The sequence below is a fragment of the Furipterus horrens genome, unplaced genomic scaffold (genome assembly GCF_987537825.1).
Source record: "Furipterus horrens unplaced genomic scaffold, mFurHor1.1.pri manual_scaffold_10, whole genome shotgun sequence".
In the NCBI taxonomy this organism is placed as follows: Eukaryota; Metazoa; Chordata; class Mammalia; order Chiroptera; family Furipteridae; genus Furipterus; species Furipterus horrens.
In genome coordinates, this window is record NW_028327180.1 from 37,215,363 (window position 1) to 37,242,035 (window position 26,673).

Here is a 26,673-nt window from a genome sequence, read left to right on the forward strand (position 1 = left end):
CCTGGTGCCTGGGTGGCCCAACTTCTACACAGAGACCCTCTGGAGATACTCACGCTCCTGATCCCCCAGGGTCCTGGCCATGGGCACAGACCACAGAGGGGGTGTTCCTGGTTGTGGCCGGGTGTGAACCAACAGGCTACTGTGAGAAGAAATCTCACACTCTCCTTTTCCCAATGTTGGTAACTGCTAAGAACCCACTGGCGAGCCAAGACCTGTGACCCCATGAAATCCATTTGTCAAGCAGTTGATGCCACCCAGCCCTCGCCAAGCAGCGAGCTGCTGAGTTTGCGACAAATTTTCTGAGCCATGACCTCATCTTGGCTTCCCAGAAGCCCTGAGACGCCATGCTGCCTGTGTGAGGGGTGCTCAACACATGGGAAAGAGTCATCCCCAGAGCCTGGCCAAGATGTTAGCGAGGCCCAGATGGCCTTGGGAGGTGTCAGGGCAGCACCTGCCCCAAGAAATGAGTGTGTGTGGCAGCAGCGGGGATGGAATGCTGAGTCCCTTACCCACAACCCTGACCTGACATGTCCCCAAATATCCCCCCAATCAGATTCAGCCACATTTGGAACACATGTCCACACAAAAGCCTGACATGATATTCACAGCAGCAGGATTCACAACAACCAACAGGTAGACACAGTCCAAATGTCCACTGATGGATGAATGGACAAACACAATGTGGTCCATCCACACAGTGGAATATTACTCAGCCATGAAAAGGAGTGAAACACTGACACTTGTTACAGCATGAATGAACCCCAAAAACATGACTGTCGGTGAGAGAAGCCAGACACAAAAGGCCATAGTGTGTGATTCCATTTATGTGAAATGGTCAAAACAGGCAAATCCAGAGATAAGAAGTAGATTTGTGGTTGTTGGGGCTGGGGGAGGGAAACGGTGGAGGGGGCAACTGCTGATGGGGATAAGGTTTCTTTTGGAGGCAATTAAATGTTCTAATAGAAGACAGAGGTAAAGGATGCACAACATAGTGAGTGTACTAACAGCCACTGAATCTTTTGATGTGAAAATTGTATCTCAATTTAAAAATAAGTGACAAAAGAAAAGCTGCATACTCACACACACCAGTACTCAGCACACCCCAGTGTGAGACCCTTGAGCTGTTCAGATCACCAACCAGGGACTTCAGGTATGAGTGGCTCCATGCCAACCAGTATTGGAAGAGGAAGCCCTTCCTTGGGAAGGTAGGTGATACAAGGGCCAAGGCAGGGAGGATACAGCATGAGTCTGGGCCTGCCTGAGTGGCTACAAAGGAGGAAGTGCTCCAATGGGGACACAGAAGGACACAGGAAATCCCGAGGAGATACTTCTGATGGCACCTGATTGTAGCCCACATTTGTATAAATGAATGACTGAATAGCTAAAGGGAGAGGGCAGCTATCCCTGCAGAATACCAGCTGGTCAGTAGAGCAGTGAGAAAAACAATCTCTGCTAGGTGGAGCCTCAGTCACAAGTACCGTAGCTGACACCCACTCACAAATGATAAGGTTACCCCTGCTTCCCACCACAATGGGCTGGGACACCTTGTTCCCAAGAACAAGTAGCAGCCTGAGAGTAGGCAGTGGGGAGACCCAGAGGAGGCTGCCCCAACAAGAGTCAAGGTCACTCCTGTTGGCAATGAGGCACATCAATACCAAGGCCTCAGAGACAATGCACTGAGGCAGACACAGGGTCTGGTCTGTGGGACTCTTGCCATAAGCACAGAGCCCCAGCCTCAGCAAGAGGCTCCCAGGCAAACCCAGGACCAACTGATGCTCTTCAGAGACCTCAGTGTTCACCTGGCACTCATGTCTATCACATCACCGGATCAGGCTCATTTCTGCCCTGTGAGACATGGGTGATGGTTATGCAGGATGATGACGTGCATGGAATCTGGGTGAATGAGGGCAGCTGGGAATTCTCCATGTTTTTTCCACTTTTCTGAAAATCTAAAATATTTTATTTTATTTTTATATTTATTTATTAGAGAGGGTAAGGGAGAGAGAAAGAGAGAGAAAGAAACTTCCATGAGAGAAAAAAACATCAATCGGTTGTCTCTCATATGTCTCCCTGACCACACGGATCCCCGACTGGGAACCAAACCTGCAACCTAGGCATGTGCCCTGACTAGGAATCGATCCGGCAACCTTTCACTTTGCAGACGATGCCCAACCAACTGAGCCACGCCAGACAAGGCTCTAAAATATTTTAAAATTTGTTTGTCATGAAAACATTCAAACATACAGAAAAAGGCAGCAGAGCTTGACTTTCCAGAGAGCCCTGGTTGTGTGAGCCCTCAACACATTGGAACTTGGGTCTCAGGCTCTGGGCAGGGCAGGGTGATGGGGGGCCACACACAGCACAGTTGCCTTGAGAGACATCCAGACTGTAGAATCCCCCAGGCTTGGGATCTGTGAAAAGTGGGGGCCCACAAAGTCGTGGCCAACCTGTCCCCAATGTTCCTGGGCCTGGATGTCTCATGTGTGGAGTCAAGGGAGAAACCTAATACACCTGGGGTTCCATGATTCACCCCAGGAGACAAGAGAAGAGCAAAGACCTCATCCACAGCAAAGCCAGGGCTAAGGCCAACCACAGGCTGGGGAACCACAGGTCTGGATGCATTCCCTGTGGTGGTGGGGGCAGAATGCTGACCCTGGGGGAATCACTCTGTGCCCCAAAGGGAAATTGGGAGAAGCTTTCTCTTTGTAGGTTACAGGAGTCACACAGCTCATCTCCTTGTTCTTTATGTTTTGGCTGCCAGAAAACTTGAAAATCGAGTTTAGTTACCAGGAGGTATATTAAGGCCTACAGGTTTATATTCACTCCTCGCCCCCCAGCCCAGCTCTAGATTTTTCATTCCAATTCCTCCTGATTTACACAACAGTGGGAAACATTTCTAGTGTACCATGGGCCACACAAGAGAGTTGCACGGTGTGTCAGTTTCCTTTTTCTGCTGTAATAAATTACTGCCAACTTTCTAGCTTAAACAACACATTTATTACCTTATGGTTCTGGAGGTGAAGAGTTCAACATGGGTCTCACGGGGCTAAACCCAGGTTGGACAGGGCTGGTCCTTCTGGAGGCTCCAGAGAGAATCATTTCCTGCCTTTTCCAGCTTCTAGAGGCACTGCATCCCTGGCTTGGGGCCCCTTCCTCCATTGTCACAGCCAGTGGCACAGCCTCTCCCGTCTCTGACTCTGACTCTCCTGCCTCCCTCTTATGAGGACCTTGTGATGACACTGGCCCCTGTCCCCCCCACCGCACCCCCCACCCGGCCAAGGAAACCAGGGTTGTCTCAATCTGAGGGTCCTCGACTTGATCCCTAACCTGCAAAGTCTCTTTACCATGTGAAGTGACATCCACAGATCCTAGGACCAGGATGGGGATGTCTCTGGGGCTGTGTTCTAACACATCCACTCAGTAAAATGCATTCTTTCTTTCTTTTGGGCTCCTGCAGCTCCCATGTCTGGGGCTCTAAAGCAAATTATATAAACAAGTTTTTTAGAGCCAGGTGTCAGAAGGGTCTGGGGAGCACTTGACTTGGCCAGAAGGCAGAAAGAGAGACATTTCTAGCCCTAAATTTCCTCCACAGGCCCAGACAGAGGCTCAGGTGCCTCAGAGGGGAGAGTCCTGCGCCCCCTGAGTAATCCAGGCTCAATCCCATCTCAGGATCCTTGATTAATCTCATCTGCAAAGTCCTTCTGCCATATGAGGTGACATGTCCACAGGTCCCAGGATCAGGATGAGGACATCTTGGGAACTGTCCCTGAGCCCGCCACCATAGTGTTGTCACTCAGTCTGAATCAGGAGCAGATGGTGCCTGGGGTGGGTCTGGTGGGCTAAGCTTGACTATGAAGGGCCTTGGATACTAGGCTTGGTCTGGACCCCTTCTTAGCTTGGCCCACAGGTCCAGGGGTCATGGAGGAAGTGCAAGAAACTGACCGACAGGGCCTCGGGACCCCTGACTGAACTTTTGACCTTATGTCTGTTTGATCCCATGCTCAGAACTGGGGTGAGATTGCATTGGAAGAAGGTTCTGCTGCTTTAAAAGGGAGATCTGGGTCCAAGGTGCCCTAGCAAGGCAGCTGGAGGGGAGGGCGGGCCATTATGCGTTTAGCAGGCACTCAATAAACATCTGTGGGATGGATACATGAACTCCGAGTGCTAGGAAAGGCAGTGTGGTGCCCCAAGGGGTTCTCGGCTGAGAAACTGCGTCGATTCTTGGCAGAGCAAGGGAGGTGGTGGGAGCCAAATGCATTAGAGAAAGAGATGGGGGAGTAAGGCCGGAGGAGGGGGGTGGCTGCAGGGGTCGGGAGGCTTCTAAGAGCCCTGGACTCTGCACGCCCCATGCCTTAGTTTCCTCACTTGCAAGTCAGGTGACGCCCCGGCTGGGCAAAGTGTTAAGAGGTAACAAGTTTGGATATGGAGTCAGTCCGGGACAGGTGAACAGGAACTTAATCAAGAGCTCTGAGGAGGCCACCGGCACTGCAGGATAAGCCAGCATCCAGAGATGCAGCAGATGGGGAAGGGTCTCGAGCCAACAGGCAGAGCGCCCTGAGAAGCTGACCCCCACTGGACCTTCCTTTCCGGACACTGGCACCTCCCAAGGCTGGGCAATGGCACCTGCCAAGCCACAAAGGCCAGCGTTTCCTCGTGTGCTGTAGCTGAAGAAAGAAACTCTGAACATGTCTGGAAAGGCTGGAGGGATGTGTCCACAGGGCCTTTCATCTCTGTAACATCACTGCCCTTACCCTGGCAGACTTAGGGGCCTGACTTTCTCCTGCATGGCCCCTGAGGGGCAGGTGAGCCCTTTGTTCCCATCTCCATGAGGCCCAGCCTACTCTTTTCTGGAGTGGCCACAAGGATCACCAAGGAGCAGCTTAAACAACAGACATGTGATCCCACGTCCCTAGAAGGCGAATGTCCCAGGAGGGTCCCTCCCGCCTCTCAGCTCCCAGTGTCCTTGGCTGTGGCCACATGGCCTGGTCTCTCCCTCCATGGTCATGTGCTTTGTCCTCTGTGTCTGTGTCTCCTCTTCTACCTCTCTAAGGACTCGCTGGGTGTAGGGCTGGCTGAGATAACCAGCATCCTCTCATCTCCATGTTTAACTGATCACTCTTGCAAAGACCCTAATTCCAAAGAAGGATCCATTCAAAGGATACAGATGAATGTGGATTTGGGGCGGACACTGGTCAGCACAGTACACACCCCTCAGTCCAGCTCTCTACTTGGTCCTGCTGATGCCCCAAGAGTGGAGAACAATGGACTCTAGTGGGTGCGAGCCAGCTGAACAGCCTGTCTGGTTCCCAGTGAGTCTAGTGGGTTTCAATTGGCTGGTTTGTGCTGCGTCCCTCCACAGCCTGTCCCCTCGTGGGCCTCATGTGCCCCCACTTCACACGGGAGAGACTGAGGCTGGGAGCTGAGTGCCTACTGCCTCCTCTCTCCCTGATTGGCCTTGGCACTGTCACACCTGGGTGGTTCCCAAACTGTATGCCAAGCCCTCCCACCACACCCTCTCAGTCCCAGAGAATAGCTTTGGGCCAAGTATTTGAAGTTTCTGAGAGAAATGCAGTGCCAAGACTCCGGAGGCCCTGGGTGATCACATTAGAACAAAGGTGCCAGCATTAGACCATGCGTGGGCTTCTTTTCAAAAATCATCTCCACAGAGCTCAGTTTTCCAGAGCTGCTATGAGGAGGCAGGGGCACCACATAAGAACCCTGAGGGTGAGGCTACGAGGGCAGGGTCCACCTGATTCCTGCAGGGCTGAGCTGTCCCATGTCCCCCAAGAGAATAAATCAGATATTATCTTCTTTTGACTGCTGAGGATCATGTTTTCAAATGGCCACAGGGTTTGGGGACACAGACACTCACTGTGGTGTTTACACCTGACAGGCATTGCTCTGGCTGGGGCACAGGGACCACAGACCCTCCCCTAGACACTAAGGTGAGCACAGGGCCTCTGCTGAGAGAGGGAGGAAGGCACCGAGGTTTTAGGAAAGGGAATCACAGGACATGAGCAAAGGGGTGATGGGGACAGCCCCCATCCTTCTTTACATGACCTCTGACCCAGATCTCCGCTGTGGTGAAATAGCCTCTAACAGATCAGAACACTGGGGCCACACAGTTCAGGCTGGCAGGGCTGAGAGGCACTGCTATTCCCCAGAATAAGGCACATTTCCACATGGCACCTGACTCAACAGAGGTTGTTGTCGCCAACCTGAGATGCAGAGGGATCCTGTGGGCAGGCGCTGGGCCACAGGTGGCTTGAGGCGCTGCTCAGACTTGTCTCCTACCTGAGGAAAGTCGTTCTTTGGCAGGAAGCTGGGGGTGGTGGCCGAGGGGCCGTAGCTGGTGTCCGCACAGGATTGGCCCACAAGGAAGGAGGCAGAATTCACAAACTGGCTGGAGAAGAGACAGGAGAAAAAATGAGCTGTCAAGTATGATGGAGGCACTGTCTTCCCCACCTTGATGGGAGATGGGAGTGGGGCCACCTGCCAAAAAGAAAAACTCTAGCCTCTTGGAAACTCAGGGGAGGGGCCCATGCACCCACATCCCAGGACATGCAGCCCCAGAAAAAGAGTTAAGATACACGTACTTTCAGGCCCTGTGCACAGGCCATTCCTTGGCCTGGTTCCAGGCCTGATCTCCTGCAAACTCCTATTTACTCTACAAGACCCAGCTCCTGTTGTTCTCTGTAGGAGATGCCCTCCTGGTCTCTTTCGCCCCCAAAGTTTCTCACCCCTCCACACCTGTTGTCACCCGCCACAGTGGAGCTCTCCCTGGTTCCTGTTCCCACTACCTTTTCCCTGGTGGGTTCTAAGATCATAGCTGGATGATCTCAACTGCCTCTGAGGAGCCAAGGCCAGGCCCATGGTCCACCTGGCAGGAGGTTGAAACCCTCTGGCTAGGAGTTCTAATTGTATTTAATTTGTGGCTGCAGAACGGAAAGGCAGAGTAAAGCCCCCGACGGTGGTGGGGCTGAACCCTGGCTGTGGCACTTACTGGCTTTCATTGGAGAAGGCTGGATATGGCGCAGGTGGGAAGGTGTTCCACCACGGGTAGTGCAGCATGGCGCTCTGCAACAGAGTGAGCATGTCAGAAGGAAACCACCAGAGGGGACAGGAGAAGAGGGACCCTCCCCCACTCACTGGGTAGGGTTCCAGCGGTCCAGAGCCAGGAGCTCTGAGTTTAGCATATGAGCCCCTTCCTGGGTCCCAGCTGGGTCATCTGGGAATCACTTAACCACTGTAAGCCTCAGTTTCCCTACATGCATGGGAGAAGCTGCTGAGAGAGTTGCAGTGAAAACTAAGGTACTGATCATTACATGTGCAGGACCAGGTGGGGACGGGTGGGTGTGAATCCCGAAGGCCTAGGGAGCCAAGACTGCCAGTCACCTGAGGTTCTGACACCTAGGCTTGGGGCCCAGGAAACTGCATTTCACAAGGACCCATGTGCTAGTGGCCCAGGACTCTGCTTGGCATCCACCCACCCGGTGGCCCAGGACCCTGCTTGGCGTCCACCCACCCCCATTCTACAAAGTGAAGGATAAGATAAGATACAAAGCAAGATAGTGCAAGTCCCTGAAGAGCCAGGTCCCAGGGGGGAGATGTGTAGACTGCCCAGGGAGAGGGTATTTGTTAGAGGGGCAGGGGCCAAGGTCAGGGCAAGGGGCTCTTACCAACACCGTGAACTGGCCCCTGTGCTAGCAAGGCCCTCATGGCCCAATCCTTTCTAGGCAGGTTGGGAGGTCACCCCTCCCAGAGCTCCCATGGACCATGGGGGCTACCAGCATCAGTCAACTCTGTCTGGCCCAAGAGCACAGCATGGGCAGGGATTCCAAGGAACCTGCTTTGAGAAACACCGATGGCTGGCTGGAAGAGAACCTGAGGTCAGTGGGGGCATAAGGGGCCTTGCCCTGGGATTTGACAGGACCAGCTTGGAGGTATGGGACTGTGAACACTCCAGCCCCTCTGTACAATTGGAGTGGCATGTCCTACCTTGACACACAGGTCAATTCAGCAGGGGGTCCCCTCCCCTAAAACAAGCCACGGCCCCACCAGCAATGAAGACTGCGTAGGACCCCATCACGGAGGCTACTCCCTCAGGAGAGGCCTATTGGCTGCCATCATGATCCTTTGCTTCTCCTAGCTGGCCCAGGTGGTGAGTTTGAGGCAGGAGCCCAGCAGCCAGCAGCCTCCCACCCCTGGCCCAGGAAGGTCTTCGTCCTCGGTTTAATGCAGTTGGATGCAACTCCCCAGGCTGCTGCATACTCCCTCTCTGAGATCCTAACTTATAACTGGCCCAGAAGCAGCCCAGATGGCTGAAACCACCATGGCGCCATTCTCCTGTGCCCCCTCCATGCCAAGGGGAGGAGCCAGTCATGAATTCCCATCACTGCACCCCATCCCTGACCCCTGAAGGGGCCTGCCAGTGTCCAGATGCCCAGTCCCATAGAATCAGCACAAGGAAGAGAAAGAAGACATGTCAAGACATTATTGATTGGCAAAAGCTCCAGGGGAGCCTGCCTGTTCTTAAGTTTTTTGCATAGGCTGAAATTTTTTTTTAATGAAAATAAAGAATGAGAGCAGCCCTGGCTGATGTGGCTTAGTGGACTGAGCACCAGCCCAAGAACTGAAAGGTCTCAGGTTCCGTTTCCAGTCAGGGCACATGCCTGGGTTGCGGGCCAGGTCCCCAGATGGGGGCGTGTGAGAGGCCACCTATTGATGTATCGCTCACACATTTATGTTTCTCTCCCCCCTTCTCCTCTAATATAAAATCATAAAAAATAAAATAAAATAATATCATGAAAAAGAAAAAGAAAAAAAGTGAGAGGGAAAAAGAAGCACAGGGCCTCTTCCCAGCACAAAGACCAGCAGCGCCAACACTCTTATAAGAAATATGCTGTGGAAGCCTCCAGAAGGAAGCTGTGCCATGGCCCAGGGAGCAGCGTGGGATCCCCCAGGAATCCCACTTCTCCCCATGGCCCTGGTCCAAGGTCACTTCCCGCTGTGGCCCCATTTGAGAAGAGAAATCCAGCTCCAGAAGGACGTGAACTTCCCAAGGTCCCAGGCACTTCTGGAACATTCTACTCCAGACTGTGCTCAGCTTCCTTAAATTAACTAGCATAACTGGTCTTGGGGCGTGTAGATAGCACCTGGACCAGGCCAATCCAGGGAGTGGGTGTCTACACTGTGGGCCCACAAGGGGCAAAATTGCTGGCCTGAACACTGAGGATATCTGGGGTGGGGAGGGTTGAGGGGGTTGTCCACTCATTTAACCTTCTCCGCCTACACCTAGATCAGGCCTGGGGAGCCCTTGTGGAGCTCTTGTGCCAGGGGAGCCCTACGTCCTTAAGGATCTCAAGGCCTCGGCTGGGAAGGCAGGATTGTGGGGGTCACTTTTGGCTCTGTCTATCTAGTAACCCCAAACTCCTCCCCTAGTACTCTGCTCTAGTAAGGCTGCCTATTAAGAATACCCCAGTCCTGCCCCACAGAGGTGGCACCATAAAGTCAGTTAGTCAGAGCCCTCCTTGGGATTTTCCAGTGCAGCCAGAAGTGGTGGCCCCACCTTCAGAGGGCAGGCCTCTAGGATATGATTGGTCCAGAGACAGGAACCTGACTCCAGCCAGCCATTCAGAGCCTGCCTGGGGATTCTCCACCTGGAGACAGAGGCTAGCCTCTCCTGGAGAGGGGCAGACCCTGAGTTATTATAAGCCCTAGCTGCCTAGGCCACCTGTAAGCTGACTAGGAAGATGACACTCCTGCTAGGGAAGCAGATAAAATATAGGACATTTAGTGAAACTGGAATTTCTGATAGGAAACATGTAATTTTTAGTGTAAGTATTGCATGGGACAAACACAGTAAAAAATTGTGTGTTTATGTGAAACTTAAAATTCACTGGATGGCTGTGTTTTTATTTGCTAAATCTGGCCACTTTAGTGACACTGAGAATCCTGTGGTCAGCTCCACCTCCCTCCTAGTCCACTCTGGTTCCCCCTCCTGAGCTTGGTTATGCCCAGCAAGAAGCCAAAAGGAGCATGTCGCCCACATCAATCCATGCAAACTCCCAGCATGCATGGACTGCAGGGGCTGCCCATAGTTTGCTGGCCACATAGCTTGTGTGGCCTGAGGGTCGACCCCCACAATTTGTGGCCCAAGAGGAATAGGCTGAGTGCACAGCCCAGGGAGGGGCAGCCCAGGATTGGTCAGCTGGGCTCTGACTGCCCAGAGGGAAGCCCAAATCCAAAGCCAGGGCTTACCTTCTGTGCACCAGGGTCCCTATCGCTGCCCAATGTCCTAGTTTCTGAGCCCCTCAGGTCCTCATGAACTATTCGGGTAGAGCTCACATCCTGGCCATCCACTGGCTTCCTGGGTCGCCATAAAAGGGACGTGGCAAGAACACACATTTTTGTCCTCGGCTACCCATTCAGAGTGTGTTCTGACCTAAGAATTTTATTTCAGAAACAGCCAGGGGACAAATTCACGAGAGGGAGAAAAACACAGAGCCCTATTTATAGCAGCAGAAAATTGGAACCACCCCAAAGGCCCAACACTATGGAAATAATTAAGCAAACTATGGGATGCTGAGAAGGAAGAATCCTGTGTATTATAAGAACAGCAAGTTCACGCTCTGAGCCTGCAAAACGGGCGCACTGGAACCATAGGAACAAACATGCTGCCACTTGTGGGACAGCACACAGGGACGTGAAGGGAACCAGATGGGGATTGGGAAGGTATCAGCTGTGACAACATAACAGAGGCTTGGGAGGGTCAGGGGATGTGTGGACACAGCTTCAGCAGGAAGGAGAGAGGAAGCTGGACCAGTTCATGGCAGTGCCTGGACCCTGCTGGAGGACCTGCTGGATCTCAGTCAGACCCTAGCCAGGCTTTGAGCTGCAGGTGGTTATCTCAACATAGTGCTGACTCGTTGCCTACCCAACATTAGAAGCCGACTCTGAGTAAGTTCAGATACTGTGCCCTGTCGTGTTAGGACACCATGTAGGCACAGCTGGACATGGAGGGAATTCAGGGTCTGAGTCCTCTTAGTCCTTTTGGTTAGGGGCCTGGTGCCTCTCAGTGGTTCCTAGCACTGGAACCTGAGCTCTACCTGACCTGGGGCCCATTTCCTGGCTCCTCTTAACCCTGATCTTGATTCTCCCTCCCCCTGCCCACCTGGCCTTCCATCCACCCCTGCTGCTTCCCAGGCTGTCCACCGGCACCCAGCACCCCATCTGCTCTCCAGTCTGCCCACTGAAAAACATAGTTTTTCTTTCTACAGTGGAAGAGGAGCCCTGCTTCCACCCAGGACAGGAGGTGCCAGGCCTGACTCACTGGAGAATTCTGGAACCTCCTCTTGGGGCTGCTTGGGCCTCTGTGACATGAGGGCCTGGCCAGCACCTGTGGTGTTTTAGTTACTTATGATTACAGTCGTCAAAACCTGGGAACAACCAAGACACACCCTTCAGGAGGTGATGGATGAACTGTGGTCCATCCAGACTATGGGATGTTACTCGGCACTAAAAAGGATGAGCTATCCATCCCTGGGCTAGTGTGGCTCAGTGGATTGAGTGCTGGCCTGAGAACTGAAAGGCTGCCAGTTTGATTCCCCCTCTGGGTACATGCCTAGATTGAGGGCCAGCTCCCCAGCTAGGGGCGTGTGAGAGGCAACCAATCAATATATGTCTTACACATTGTTGTTTCTCTCCTCTTTTTCCCTCCCTCCCCCTCTAAAAGTAAATTTAAAAATCTTAAAAAAAAAAAAAAGAATGAGCTATTCAGCCACAAAAAGTCATGGAGGAACCTTAAATGCATATTCCTGATTGAAGGAAGCCAATCTGAAAAGCTGCATACTGTATGATCCCAATCCTAGGATATTCTGGAAAGGCAAAACTGTGGAGATAGGAAAAGGATCTGTGGGTCCCAGGATGGGGGAGGGATACACAGGTAGAGAGCATAGAGGGTTTTAGGACAGTGACACTACTCTGTATGATGCTGTTCGTAATGGTGTATACGTGTCATTGTGCATTTGTACAAACCCATGGTGTCCAACACCAAGAGAGAAGAGAGAACCATAATGTCCACTGTGAACCTCAGTGAATAACAACATATCATTATTGGCTCCCCTGCTGTACAATGTAGCTCACTCATTAACCAAGACATCGACAACAGGAGAATGTGGTAGAGGGGTATGTGGGAACTTTCTATACAATTTTCCTATAAATCTTTAAGATAAGTCTAGCCCTGGCTGGTGTGGCTCAGTGAACCAAGCGTCAGCCTGCAAACTAAAGGGTTGATGGTTCAATTCCCAGTCATGGCACATGCCTGGGTTGTGGGCCAGGCCCCCAGTTGGGGGCGTGAGAGACGCAACTGATTGATGTATTTCTCGCACATTGATGTTTCTCTCTCTCTTTCTCCCTCCCTTCCCCTCTCTCTAAAAATAAATAAATAAAATCTTAAAGAAAAAAAGAAAGAAAGAAGTCTATCAGCCCTGGCCAGGTAGCTCAGTTTGTTAGAACATTGTCCGGATACACCAAGGATGCAGGTTCAATCCTCGGTCAGGTCACATACAAGAAGCAACCAATAATGCATAAACAAACAGAACAACAAATAGATGTTTCCCTTTCTCTTTTTCTCTCTTTTTCTTTCTCTCTCTCTCCCCATTCCCCTCTCTCTCTCTCTAAGTCAATAAATTTTAAAAATGTGTATTTTAATTTCAAAAAAGAGAGAGAAATAAAGTCTATTAAATGACAAAGGAAATATTATTGAAGAAAAATAAACAACCATGACCCATTGCAGGGGTCTCAGTCCCACAGGTAAGGGCAGCAACCAGGCCTAGGTGGCTCTCTGAGGGCCAGTCATGGCCTTCGCAAAACAAAACAAAACAAAAAAAACCTAGTGGCTTACAACTGAGGAACTTGGTGGCAGACAGGATTCCTCTATGAGGGCAGCATCCCACCCCAAGGCCGACTCTGAGGGGCTGGGCTCACCTGGACACTGGACCCGCACAGCGGGCTCTGCAGGGGTGGGGCACTGTACAGGATGCTGCCAGCTGGTGGGGCCTCATGTTGTGGGAACTCCCCGTCCATGGCGGGCCCCAATGCCAGCATCAGGCAGCTCCTCGACCCGGACCACGGGGGTATCTATCTAGGCTTCTTGCTACGAGGTGGAGGCATCATGACCTGGAGAGACACAAGACATGTCCTGAGATCACCCTCTGATCCCAATAGGCAAAGACCCCCTCCCTGGGGGCAAGGGACAGTGGGCGAAGGACAGCTAGGCTGGGTTTCCACAGAAAGAGTGGGGTCAGGGCATACTCCACAGACTCTGCCCCAACCACAGGACCCCATGGGCCACGCACCACACACACCCCTACCTGCCCTGATTGCCCCATCTCAATGTGGGGAATGTGAACTAAGCTCTCCAAATACCACAGTGCTGCCATGGGCCCTTCTCAGTTCCCAGCCTCTCCCCAACAGGTATTCTGGAGAGGGGACCCCTCAGACACCAGGAAAGAACCCCTTCTTGACCTCCATGCCCCAAGTCCACAGGAGGCCCCACCCATTGCCCTGGGCCCACTCCTGGAGACAATAGGTCTGTACCTCCAGGATGAGAGTAGCCTCTTCAGCATGGCCGGCTGACCCCACCTCCCTGCAGGTCACGGCAGCACCTCAGGCCTTCTGGCCCAGCGAATAGCAAATATGTGGGTCTCAAATGGCGCTCTTGACATGGACAGAGAGAGTCATGAGCTCTGGGACCCTTAGTGTGAGAGGTGACCCTTGGGCACCTGGCTCTGTGATCAGTGCATCTGGCTGGGAGGCAGAGTCCAATCAGCTGGCCCCTCTGTGTTAGAGGCGCCCACCTGGGGCCATGGGCCAGCCCTGCTCCTCTGTAGCCATGAGAGACTTGCCAGAGGGTCTCTGGGAGTCAGAAAAAGTTCCCAGACCTGGTTTGGGATAGGACACACAACATTCTCACTGAGAATGCCCTTGTTCTCCAGGGCAGGAACACCCGGCCAAGAAAAGCCACCAGGGTGACTCCAGCCCCCCACAACTTCCATTTGCCCTGTGGTCTGTGACTGAGCAGCCCCACTCTGGGCCCACCCCCCACTATAAGCAGGGACCCCAGGCAGACTGGCATGCTCCTCAGGAAGGGGACCACCCAAGGACGTTAATCACCCAGGGAGGCAGGAAGGGAAGGCAGCCGCCACTCCCGGCCAAGCCCTGAGTGAAGAAATCCTCAGGACTTCCAGTAATCACAGTTGCAAGAGCCGCTTGTGCAATCCTGTGGGGGAAGGGGGGGGGCTTCTTTTTGCGCCCTGTTGGCCATGCATCCCTCATCCTACAGCCTGCTCCAGCCTCCACCCGTCTGCTTGTGCCTGCTGGTAGGTCAACCCTTCCCATGCCCCCCAGAGGCCTGGACCCTGCAGGCTCACACAGGCCAGACCTAATGGAATACAGGCTTAGAAGCTGCAAGTGGGAGGTCCTGGGGTCACCTGCGATGAACACATAGCTACTATGTGAATGTAGTCTTGGTCAGTCCTTATAAAAATTTTGGTGTCAGGCAGACAGGTGAAAGGTTTGAACGGTTAGATAATTAGGCAACTCAGGGCACCTTAGCCCCTGGAACCTCTGCTTGCTTATCTGGAGAATGAATTAGTCAGGGCTTTGTCGACTAGGCTCATCAGGCCCTTAGCAAAGCCAGGGGCCTCTGCAACCCAGTGGCCACTTAAGTGACTGCTGTCTTCACCGAGGCCCCAGGAAGCACCTCGAATTGGAGGATACCCCTCGAAGAAGGTCTGCTCCCAGCACCTGGGACAGCAAGCAGGTGGAAACTATCTCTACTCAACAGAGAAGGCTCACAGAGCTGACTGCAAGCACTGGTCAGCTTGCTCTAGTCCCTTCTCTGCAGCAAACACTCAGAACAGGACATGTTCCCTGCCCAAGCCCCTCCCCGCCATGGCTCCACTTCACGGCAGTCACATCCCGGAACAGGCAGTCACATCCCAGAACAAAGCAGACTCCATCCCACGTGGGGTGCTTTCGAGGCTCTGCAGTTACAGGGCCTGGCTGCTCCCTTGGAAAGCACCATCCAGAACTTGTGGGCAACCCCCAAAGGCCCCTGGAGGCCCCTGCTGCAGGAACCAAGGGTGACTGTGTTCATAAACACCCCATGGAACCTGTTCTGAATGGCAGGCCCAGAAGGCTCAAACACTGTGTCCTCACCTGAGGTCCAACCATCACATTCCTTCAGAGAAAGACATTTGTTACCTATGGGGAGGGTTCCAGACTCTGCTGGGAACCAAGACCCAGAGGGCTGAGATCCTGGGGATCATGTGCATCCTCTCCTTTCATAGACATGTAAGGGAGGCTGTGCTTTGGAAGCCAAGATTAGGGCCCATAGAACACAAAGCAGGTGGGAGTGTAAAGTGGTATGGCCACAGATCCAGCAATTCTGCTCCTAGGTGTCCACCCAAAAGAAAGGAAAACACATGTCCCCACAAAACCTGTATGCAGGTGTCTACAGCAGCACATCACACAATAACCAAAAAGTGGAAACAAATGAAATGTCTATCAGCTAATGACTGAGCAAACACAAGATGACCGATCCACACACTAGAACAGTGATTTTCAATTGGTGTGCCATAGGAACTTCTTTTCTAATCCTCACCCAAGGATATGCTTATTGAGTTTTAGAGAAAGAGGGAGAGAGAGAAACATAGATATGAGAAAGAAACGTCAATCAGTTACCTCCCGTACATACCCCGACTGGGGACTGAACTCGTAACCTATATATGGACCGACTGATCAAACCCACAACGTTTTGGTGTACGGGACAACACTCCAACCGAGTCACCCAACCAGGGAGCCATAACAATTTTTAAAACATACAATTCCTGACTATTTAGTCAGGGGCACCAAACTCTTTTCCCTTAGATTGTCAAATAAAAAATGACAACAGCCAACACAATACCTGTACAGTGTGAATGAATCAAAATTACACCTTTTTGTCTGATTGGCAAAAAATGTATTTTGGTGTGCTATAGAATTTTAATAACTAGTTTATGTATGCCATGAGAAGGAAAAGGTTGAAAATCGCTAACTAGAATATTATTCAGCCAAAAAAAAAAAAAAAGGAGTGAAGCACTAACACCCGCTACAACGTGGGTGAACCTTGAAACCATGATGCTCAGTGAAAGAAGCCAGACACAAAAGGCCATGCAGTGTGTGAGTCCATTTATGTGAAATGTCCAGAACAGGAACTGGGTTAGTGGGTGCCAGGGTGTGGAGAGGAAGCTAGGAAAAAGGGAGGGACAATGTGCCCACTGCCATCCTTACGCCCCCAGAGGCCACCCCTATGGTGCCTCCTTCCTCCAACACCCAGGTCTGACATCATCTCTCACTGCCCCAGTGCCTCCACAGGTTTAGGCTTCCTGCTGCCCCGTCCCCCTAACCACAGCCTGTACCATCATCTCCTCATATTCTGGCCTTTGCTGACCACTCCTCGGTCCTGAGCTCTAGACCCTGCTCCCAGCCCCCGAGCTCCAGAGTGTGAACGTGTCATGTCCCAGACGGGATCCACCCCAGGGACGCACAGTGCAGAGTCTCAGGGTGTGGAGGTCAGAGGTGGGTGTGCAGTGGGCCTGCTGAGTATTTTTAGTTGTGAGTCCCATGATAGGAGAAGCGTGGGTGTTCTCGGCAGGTATGGGCCTGCAGTCACCATCATGTTTTATTTTCACATGATTTCCTTTTGAGATCAGGTTTTAAAATGAGTCATCACAGAAGACAAAGATCAAGGAATCAGAGGCTCAGACAGGACTATTGGGAACAGAAGGTTTGGCAGAGCCTGACCCCCAGGACAGGCCACAGGTATCACCCCACACTGAGCTCTGTCGGCTCAACCCCCAAACACACTTTAAGCCAGTTGCCTGGACCCTCCATCTGGTGATACCTAAGTCCTGCTGGCCCCTCATTACCTCCTCCATGTCCCACCAGGGCAGGACAAGGCTGTCCCCCTGGAAGTGACATCTGTAGGTGGCAGCCATTCCAGCCATCCCTCCCTCAGCCTCCAAGTGAGGGCCCTGGGATCCAGACGGGGGAGGAACAGGATTCCATGAGGCTCAACTATTAGGACAGAGGTCCTGGGTGGTTCCTGAGGCATGGCTGGGCCCGACTTGGTTGACCAGGACTGTCTGAGGGAAGGGCCATCCATGAAGTCCAGAGAGCCACGTGTAGGGAGGGAGTCCCCTCCTCAACTTACAGGTCAGGGCCAATCTGGGATCAGTCCTCAGTGAGGGACCCAGGAAGGGAAAAGAGTGGGGGCATCCTGGAGAGGATGCTCTACTCCTAGATGAAGGTGCTGGGGTCAAGGGCAGAGATGGGCAGCTACAGGCGGAGGGGCCAAGCCAACAGAGCTCAGTGTGAGGTGAGACCCAGCAGCTTGTCTTGGGGGCACCAGCTCTGTTTTAAGGTCCTGCCTGGGCTTATGGGCACAGCTCAACCCTTCCAGGACCCCTAAAGGGGTACTTGGCCCTGGACAGCCATCTCCATGAGTGGGCTACAACCAAGGGCAAAAGGAAATTGTGGGGGGTCCTGAAAGACATGGCAGCTCTGGGTCTTTCCTTCCCAAAAGTCTCAGGAGTCCATTCCTCATCTACTGACCACTGAGGCCAGGGGGTACTTGGATGGGATGCAGGGGGACAGGCAGCAAATGGGGGAGAAACAGAGCACCAGGGTGAGACCCCAAGGCCCAAGGGCCAACAGGACGATGGACACCAGCTGGGGGAACTGGGGGTTTGGAAGAAGAAGGCCACATGGTTCAGAGGGAAGTGGGGGGACAGAGGAGGTATACTGGGGCAACAGGTGTTCCTCAAACTCACATCCACTGGAAACCTGTTAATGGGTCCTCATTTGGAAATTGGGTCTTTGTAGATGAAATTAGTTAAGTTGGGGTCATGCTGGATCAGAGTGGGCCTAATGCAAACTTGTATCTTGCCCCCTCCCCAGATTTGGGCAGCCAGATGGAAGAAAAGCCATGTGAAGACAGAGGCAGAGATTGGGGTGATATGGCCATAAGCAAGGGACCCTGGAGCACCCAGAAGCTGGAAGAGGCAGGAAAGACCCTCTCTTGTGGCCTTCAGCATGAGCATGGCCCTGAAACACTTCAATCTTGGATTTATGGTCTCCTGAACTGGGAGGGCACAAATCTCTGTGCTTTCAGCTGCCCAATGCGTAGTCAGTACAGTCATCCTAGGACACTTGGACAGGAGCAGGAGGCAAACCCCAGCTGGAGCTACCTGACCCTTGGCCTGAATCCCTGTGATGCCTGGGGACCAGGAGCTCCACTGACTGGGGTCAGGCTGGCACCAAGCCTGTGACCTCAAATTTCTACAAAGCCCCCCAAGAGGATTCTGGAACTTGGCAGCTCTGGGATGCCAAAGATGGCAGAGGCCCCAGATCATGCATACACTGGGTAGGGCGGGAGTGGGGACAAGGAGGATGAGATGGGTCATTTGGAAGCCCCATCTGAGAATGTAGGCAGCCATCATTGAACTTCCAGTTCTGTACCCAATGTGGTAAAAGGTGGGCTACAGGACCCCAGGGCCCTCCAGGGGCCCCCGCCTAGACCAAACTCATACTTTTCACCCACAGAAGGAATATAAACTCATGCCGTCATCTTTTGCAAAACCTCCCAACATGCTGAATTCAAAGCCCCTGACCCCACACTCCAGGCCAAGGTACCAGGTGGCCACACTGCGGGACAGGGACCCCACAGCTCCTCTGCAGGGCCAAGCAGGTGGGTTGCTCAACTGACACCGTGGCCCTGGTACCATCAACACCTGGCTGAACAGAGGATCAGTCAGCAGACAGTGAATGGAAGAGGCCCTGGTTGGAGAGTGACTGCACAGCTTATCACCCTAGCCTCACCCCCTAGAATGAAAGCAGTAGAGCTGGACCACCTGGGCCCAGCAAGGGGGTGCACACACGGTGACCCCACACGCTACCCCAGGGACAATGCTATTGGCCTATGAGCCTGGCATGAGAAGCAGGTACATGCCTGAGGACAGACCCAGCAAAGTGTGCAGTGAGTGTTGGTGCTCCCCCTGCACACACACACCTCCAACAGCAAGGAGGGAAAGGAGGCCCATTAGGAGAAACTGCACCTGGGAAAGCAGAACTGAGCCTATATTCAGGGAGTGATATTCAGTGAAACCAACATTTATGCAGAAAAGGAGGCCCTCAGGATAGGTTCCAGGTGCATGGATTAGTGAGCACCTTGGCTGGCTGTCTCCAGCCAATGCATCTGCTGACTGCAAGACCACAGACCAGTCCACTTGTCCAGAACAGACCAGGGGACCACTGTGATAGCTCCAAGCAGGGCACAGCAGGATGATGATACTCTGACAGCTGTTTGATGAGGTGGGTGTTTTATAAAACAACTTAGACCCCAGGGCAGCCTCTGAGTTTATAAGGACTCAGCAGAGTTGTGCAGACTTCAGGAGGCCGCGCATCTTCTGTGCAGGCATTCTTTTCTGGGAAGTGCCTGCTTAGTTCTTGTGCTTACTTGTGGTCTTTAAAAAGCTTTAGACACATTGAGCTTGTGGTCTCCTCTGACCCTCAGGTCTTCTTCCCCTCAGCGAATGACTTCCTGGTCCTTTGACACCAACTTCTGCCGTCTGTCTGGGGTTCATGTGGAGGGTGGACTGTCCCTCCTGGCACAGCATGCCATGTCTCTCTACCCAACCCCTCGGAGACCCCCAAGCAGGAGAGAAGCTGGTGCTGCTCACAGCCAGGTCACACTAGTCCTAGATGAGTGGTGTGTGTAGTCAACACCCTCCTTGGGCTCCTTCTGTCCAGCCTAGTGCCAAGAACATCATAAGGGGTTTTTGCCCTAGCCGGAAGTGCAAAGGAGGAGGAGGCCCATCCTGGCTTCAGACTGGGCTACACCCTGTGCCCTCTCTGGGGAAAAAGGCAAAGGCCTCCAAATCGCAGTGGCAGGAACCCCAAGACCTGCCAACAGAACCTGGACCCATTTTTCCTTCTGTGACAAGTGACCACAAACTTGGCAGCTTGAAATGGCACAGCGGGCCCTCCCACAGATCTGTGGGCTACAAGTCCGGGCCAGCCTGCCACCTCGGCCCTGGGACTCCCAGGCCAGGCTCTGTGCTGCATCCTCTGGGGAGAAGCTGTTTCTGAGCTCACAAAGTTGCCAGCAGGGCTGGGCCTTGGCTTCTGGGGGCTGCCTGACCGTGTCTCCATCATGCTCTGCTCCTCCTCATCTTCACAGACATCAGCAGCACATGTGCCTCCTTAAACTTCAAGTCTCTTACTTCCCTTCAGCCTCCAGTGGAGAAAGTTCTCTGTTTATGAGGACTCTGTGATGACACTGGGCCTCCTGGGAATCCACGATCACCATGTCAGAATCCTCAACTTAATCTCATCTGCCAAGCCCCTCTCCATCTACAAAACCCGTCTGCCATGTGAGGCAATATGTCCACAGGTCCCAGGACTAGGGCAGGGATGGCTCTGGGCTGTTACTGAGATAGGACACAGCTCGCAAGTGGACCATCAGGCAGCAAGGCCTCCTGTTCCCGCTCAGTGACAGGCTCTGGGGATGCAGGCCCTGCTCCCCATAGTTACCTTGAGCAGCAAAGCCCACACGGCCCCCTCTTCCGGAAGCCTCCCCAGGGCCCTTGGAAGGGCCGGGCAGTGGGGCCTGGCTGTGAGGCCTGGCTGGCGCAGGAATGTGGTCCAGGCTTCCAGAAAGGCTGGTTTTTCAAGAGAAGCGGCAGGTCTGGATTTGGAGGTGGCAGCCCCTTATTTCTCAAAGCTGGCAGTTCAGCCGTCATGCTCAACCCTCCCTGTGGGGCGTCTTCCTCCAAGTTCCCACAGTGCTGGAAATGGAGCTGCCTAGTCCCTCTGTTCCCACCCAGCACCCCCCAGGGCTGTCCCTGACAGCCCCCAACATCCACCTGGGATCTCATTCACCCTGAGTCCACCCAAAACAGTGGGCCAAATGCCACTGGCCAGGCCAGCTTGCATATTCATTGGTGACATGAGGGGAGGCTCCCATACTCTGTCACCAGCACCAAGCTCAGACTGACCATGGGCTTGGTGGTCGTGAGAAGACGTCCTACACCCCCACTTCACAGCCTTCAGGGCAGAATTATACCCCTAAACCGCCAAAACCATCTTGGACCCTGGAGCAACCCTGCTGAGCTCTGGCCATACAGACCCAGCCACAGGAAGAGTCAAGGGCATGAGGGGGCATGAGTGTGTTTTCCCCACCCAACACCTGTGCTGTCCCAGTTCCTGGGGGTGAGCCTTTCCTCAGTTTACCTGTGTGGAAGATGCCTTCTCACTATGGCCAGACTCAAGAGGGCTACAGGTTGGGGAGGGACAGCAGGCACTCCTGGCACCTATGGGGCCATCTCTGCAGGTGAGTCAGGGCCATAAAAGTTTATTGCCCAGCTCTGACCAGTGTGGCTCAGTTGGTTGGGCGTCATTCCACAAAGTGAAAGGGCACCAGTTCAATTCCCTGTCTGGGCACATGACTTCTAGTCAGGGTTCCTGTGAGAGGCAACTGATTGATGTTTCTCCTGCACATCCATGTTTTATCTCCCTTACTTTCTCCCTCTTTTACCCGCTCTTTAAAAATAAATAAGTCAATATTTAAAAAATAAGTTTCCTGCCTGCTGGGACCCCAACTGGACCCCTCTTCCTTCCTGCCATCTCAGTTTCCTGTGTCAGTGGCCCTTTAACCTCAGGGCGGACTCCCAGGAAATGGGTGACAGCCTTCCAGGCGTGGAGGCATTGCTTATGAGACCTTGGAGCAAAAGGATCAAGGCCTCTTTCAGTTTCACTTGGGATTTATCCTAAGGGGACGGAGGCCAATCTGATGGGGAGCTGGGGGCCTGTTCTACATGCTGACTGGGAAGAGTGCATCATGGCTGGAGGTTAGTGCCCAAACATGTTCTGGAAGTAGAGGGCACCGTGTGCCTAGCTAGAGCACAGATTGGCAGGGTTCCACACTCCAGGTGACAGGCTCAGAGGAGGTATCAGAAACATCAGAGACAGTGAGCAGGCCTTTCCTTAACAGCCTCATTGGCTTCCCTGGGCTGTGCCCCTGACATCCACACTGTGGACACTTTTACTGCCCTGTGGACAGCACAGGGGGAGGGAAACCCCCACAGCTGACCCAGGAAGTTACATGTAAATAGTGAATTGGGGGGAGGGGGGCTTCGCATCAACTCTAGGGTCACTCTCCTCCTTGCTGTTACCTGGCTTCATTGCAGAGGTGTCCCAGCCAATCAGGGGAACCTACAGGAGGCCCAGGGAAGTGCCATCCCCCAGCCCACTGCCTCCCTCTGAGTTGACTTTAGGCAGGAGCTGCTTTCTAGGCCTCCCATTCCCAGATCCCTACCCACTCACATCCCACCCAAGGCGTCCCTGCATTAGGAGTCCAGATTCCCCAGGATCACCTCTTGCAGGATGTACTGGTTCAGGGCAGAGCAGGGTCTTAGTGAGGAGTGCCCAGGAAGCCTCATTCATCTTCCATAACATGGAATATGGCATCTCCTCTGCCCTCCCCATGGGGCCAGGGAAAGAACTTGACAAACCACCCAGTGCCCGCATATAAGCTGGCAGTAGGGAGCCACACTCAAGCCACTCCCATAGGCCACCCACCCCCAGGCCACAGCATGTGGGCATTGGAGGAACGAAGATAGGCCCTGTTTTCTTTCTTTTCCTTTTTTAACACTTTGTTTTATGAAGACACAATTCACATACCACACCCTTCACCCATTACAATGTACACCTCAGGGGTTTCTAGTGCATTCATTCACAGGGTTGTGCAACCAGCATCATTATCTATTTCCAGAATATTCCATCACCCCCAAAAGAAGCCTGTCCCCATCTGCAATCACCCTCATCCTCTTCTCAGTCCCTGACAACTATGAACCCACTTCTTGTCTCTGTGGATTTGCTTGTTCTGGACATTTCACATAAATGAGATCACATACTATGTGGCCTTTTGTGTCAGGCTTCTCTCACTGAGCACATTTTTGAAGGTTCATCCATGTTTTAGAACATAAACAACAGGTCTTGTCTCTGCCACCTCAGGGGCCCTGGCAAGCCCAGGGCAACCAGTGATGAAGCCCCAGCATCAGAAACCACAGTTCAGGCCCTCACCTGAGTCACCTGCCTGCTGTCAGGGTGGCCAAGGCTCCCAGTGAGAGAAATAGAAGATCTAAGGGCAGTTGTCACAATCAGCGGGACGATAAAGAAAGTCTGCTTTCCGTCTCAGCCCCTCAGTCCACTCACGTGGGATGGAACTGCCAATGGCAGGAGGAGAGAGAGGGTAATTCCAAAGGACAGGGACTAGGGATTCCACTCAGGAGAGAGGGGACCTACACTTGCCAGGTGCTTCAGAGACACCAAGACCCAAGGCCATGCATGGGCATGGGCAAAAAGATGGGGTCGAGCAGTATCCAGGCCAGGCCTGGACCAGGTCTGTGTGACCACACTCTGGTTACACCCAGCAGCCTACCATGCCCAGCCTCCCTGCAATCTGACCACAATGTTCTGTGCCGGGAAAAAAGTGGCTGGAGACACCCAAAGCCTGCCCACAATGAACCGAACACACACACACACATGTATGGCACACTCATGTGTGGCACATAGTAACATGACTTTTGAGTGTGAACATGCAACACACGCACATACACATGCATGCTCGTGTATGAGCCCGCTTACATGTACATGCAGAGAACAGACATGGACACAAACACACATGTACTCAGCACAAAACACTCGTATACATGCTCATGCAAAACATGCACCACATTCACATGCATACACATGTACATGCACGTGCTGCACACATATACACACAAAACCTGTGCCCCCACACTCATGCACACATAGACACACATGAAGACCCCGGACTGTGTTGGTGCCACAGGAAGCTGCCTCTCCACTCAGCCGTGTCAGCCTCGGGCTGTGCTTACACTCTGATATTACATTACCCCCCAGGCTGGCAGTAAAGGCTTCATCAGGGAGAGGCCATCCTGGGGGGAGGTGGCCTCTGGGGACTGAACACAGTTGCCTCTTTATTTCGACTAAGCTTGCTCACGTGGCCAGAGCCCTGTGCTGGGTCAGCGTTTCCGGCCGGTCCAGCTGGAGGGGCATCTGAGACTTTGCTACAACCAAGCTGGGCCTGCCTGGGTTGGTCATATCCTGGTGGAGAACAGGGGTGTGGGCTGTGAGGATCTGGCTGTGGTTTCCCCCCAGGTGAAGGCAGTGACTGGTCCAAGGTCACAAAGCTTACCCCGGGCTTCCCACCTGCCCACCTGCAGCTGGTCTAGCCAGCCCCAATTTCAAAACCAATTGCCTCCCCTGGAAATCCAGATCCTCTTCTGGTCCCAGGGCTCCCCCACCCCTCTGCCAGAGCACAGATATCTCCCCCCAACACACACACACACGCACACACACACACACACACCAGGCAAGTCCTGACTCCAGCCAGGTATGAGCAGACATCTGCTCAGACACTCAAGAGTTAAAAGTGCCCTCATGTCTTCCAAAACCCCAGAGAGCCTTCCCCTGGGTCCTAGCACTGGCTTTTCTCTGGGGACAGTGTCTAGCACTTATGGGGCTCCTCAGGGTTTGCCAGAAACCTCCATGTGTTTCCCTCACCATGGGGGGCCCTGCCCCTGCCCATTCCCACAGCCTGTCCTGTCCTTCCCTGGCCCACGCACCCAGTGGCCCAGCTTACAGGTTCAGTGTTCACCACAAGGACTCAAGGCAGGTGGCACTATGAGACAGTGGCCCCCAAGAAGACATCCCTGAGCAGCCATCACCCACCTCTGGGGCCTCTCCTGGGAAAATCCAGGGTACGTGGAAGAAACGATGCAGATGGGCTAGCCCATGGGGCCCCAGGTCTCAACCTCAAAGAAAGGGTCATTCCTTTGCTCACAGGGTCCACAAGAGCAAGGTGCCACCCAGCAAACAGCCAGGCACCCAGAGCCCAAGGCAGGCAAAAGCCAATGCCAGGTCAGGTTCAGCCCTGAACTGCCTAACTTAGAGGAGGGGCACGCCTCACATCACTGAGGCCAGCCTCTATCTCTGGGGTTTCAATGCATGTAACAGGTAGCCTTTCTTCCCTCCAGGGTCTGCAGCCTCTGAGACCCCAACCCCATTTTCCTTGAACCTTTCTACTCCTACAGGGAGACTCAACCATGCCCAGCAGCAGGTAGGCATGTTCCCAGCTAAACTCAATCCAACACCAGCTCCCTTGTCACACCCTGAAACACTCACCACCTGCCCCAAACTGCCAGCAAGCTTCATCACAGCCAGCTTCCAACCAGGCACTCTCCTCTACTCAGTGCAAACAGATGGCACGAAACCCAGCCTAGGGGGGCAGTGGACAGGCAGGAAGGATATCAGGGCAGGTGGGTCCAAGGCACATTCGGGGAAGCAGAAGCCTCAGTTCTTTTTCCCTTTCTAGAACCTTAATAATGTTATGCAGGGAGACACTCCACCAACTCCCTAATTCCCATCTGGCTGTCCATACCCAGTCCCTCCAGAGCCCACCTGCTCTGGGGATCTTCGGAGCTAGAAATCTCTGGTGGGCAGGACCCACCTGGCAGCCTTGCCTTCCCCATCCACCCACACAGGCTGCTTCTCCTCCCACTTCTGGGGTGGGGGCCATCTCTGCACCCTCCCACCCCGTGCCTGAATTGGCTGCCGGGTTTCACTGCCAACTCTGGGTGACATTCCTACCCCAATACGCTTTGCCAGGTCAGCTGACATCAGCAAGGCCCCATCCCAAAGCCAAGGGTGTGTGCCCTTCTTGGAGCTCTGGGGACAGAAGCCAGGAAAGGAGGGGACCTGGAGGGGGGACACTGAGGAGAAAAGTGAAGGAAACCCCAAGAAGCCTGGAGCCAAGAGTCACCAAGATGGGAGAGATCAGGGGCCCCCTAAAAAGGGAGGGTCTGGAGTCAGAGAGACTGAGGATCACAAGAAGGGAGGGATCAAGAAATCGCGGGGGAGCGGTTAGGAGATGTCGGGGTCACAAGATTCTGGGGTGTCACCGAGAAGAGCGGAGTCAAGGGTCACCAAAGAATTAAAGTTCTCTGGGTCAATAAAAAGCGCGGGATACGGGATCACCAAGAAGGGAGGGATCAGGGAATCACCGAAGACCTGGGTGAGGGCTCGCCCTGAGGCGTGTCAGACAGGGGTCATAGAGCAGCCCAGGGTCGGGGGTCGCCGGGAAGGGCGGGGACAAGCCGCCGCGCTCCCCCCGCCCGCGACCCTAGAATCCCGGAAACCCCGGCCCGGGGTGACGGGGCCCAGACAGGCCGGAGAGCGAGGCTCTTGCCAAGCAGGGTCAGCGAAGACGGGGCTGGGGTCGGGCCGGACGCGCCTCACCTCATACCCGGTCCGGCCGCCTCCGTTTCTCTGGGCTTCGCCGCAGCCGCACTCACTTCCGGGTTTCGGGCGACATCTTGGGAACCTCGCGCACTTCCGGTCATGCCGCGGGGCGGAGTCCCAGGTGGGCGGGCCGTGGGCGTGGTGCCGACTTTGCCTCTTGAGCCGGGTGAGGGGCTGGGGCTCCGTGGGCATTAGATTTGAATTCCGACCCCGCCAGCTACTGTGGAGACCCTGGCACGTGGT

At 53.6% G+C, this 26,673-nt stretch overlaps 1 protein-coding gene across 3 annotated transcripts in view; it reads right to left on the reverse strand.

Moving 5' to 3' along the window:
- SBNO2 (strawberry notch homolog 2) overlaps positions 1–26,673 on the reverse strand; it is a 53,543-nt gene that overhangs the window by 23,340 nt on the left and 3,530 nt on the right. Inside the window, exons 1-4 of one of the 3 annotated variants that reach the window (XM_090289139.1) lie at positions 26,428–26,490; positions 12,988–13,179; positions 7,004–7,077; positions 6,295–6,403 (exon numbers count right to left, since the gene is read on the reverse strand). In XM_090289139.1, the coding sequence (XP_090145265.1) occupies positions 6,295–6,403; positions 7,004–7,077; positions 12,988–13,107 (303 nt within the window). In that variant the 5' untranslated portion in view covers positions 13,108–13,179; positions 26,428–26,490. Of the gene's footprint in view, positions 1–6,294; positions 6,404–7,003; positions 7,078–12,987; positions 13,180–26,427; positions 26,638–26,673 lie in introns of those variants that run through there. The other 2 variants (XM_090289140.1, XM_090289138.1) reach the window with 2 other exon arrangements.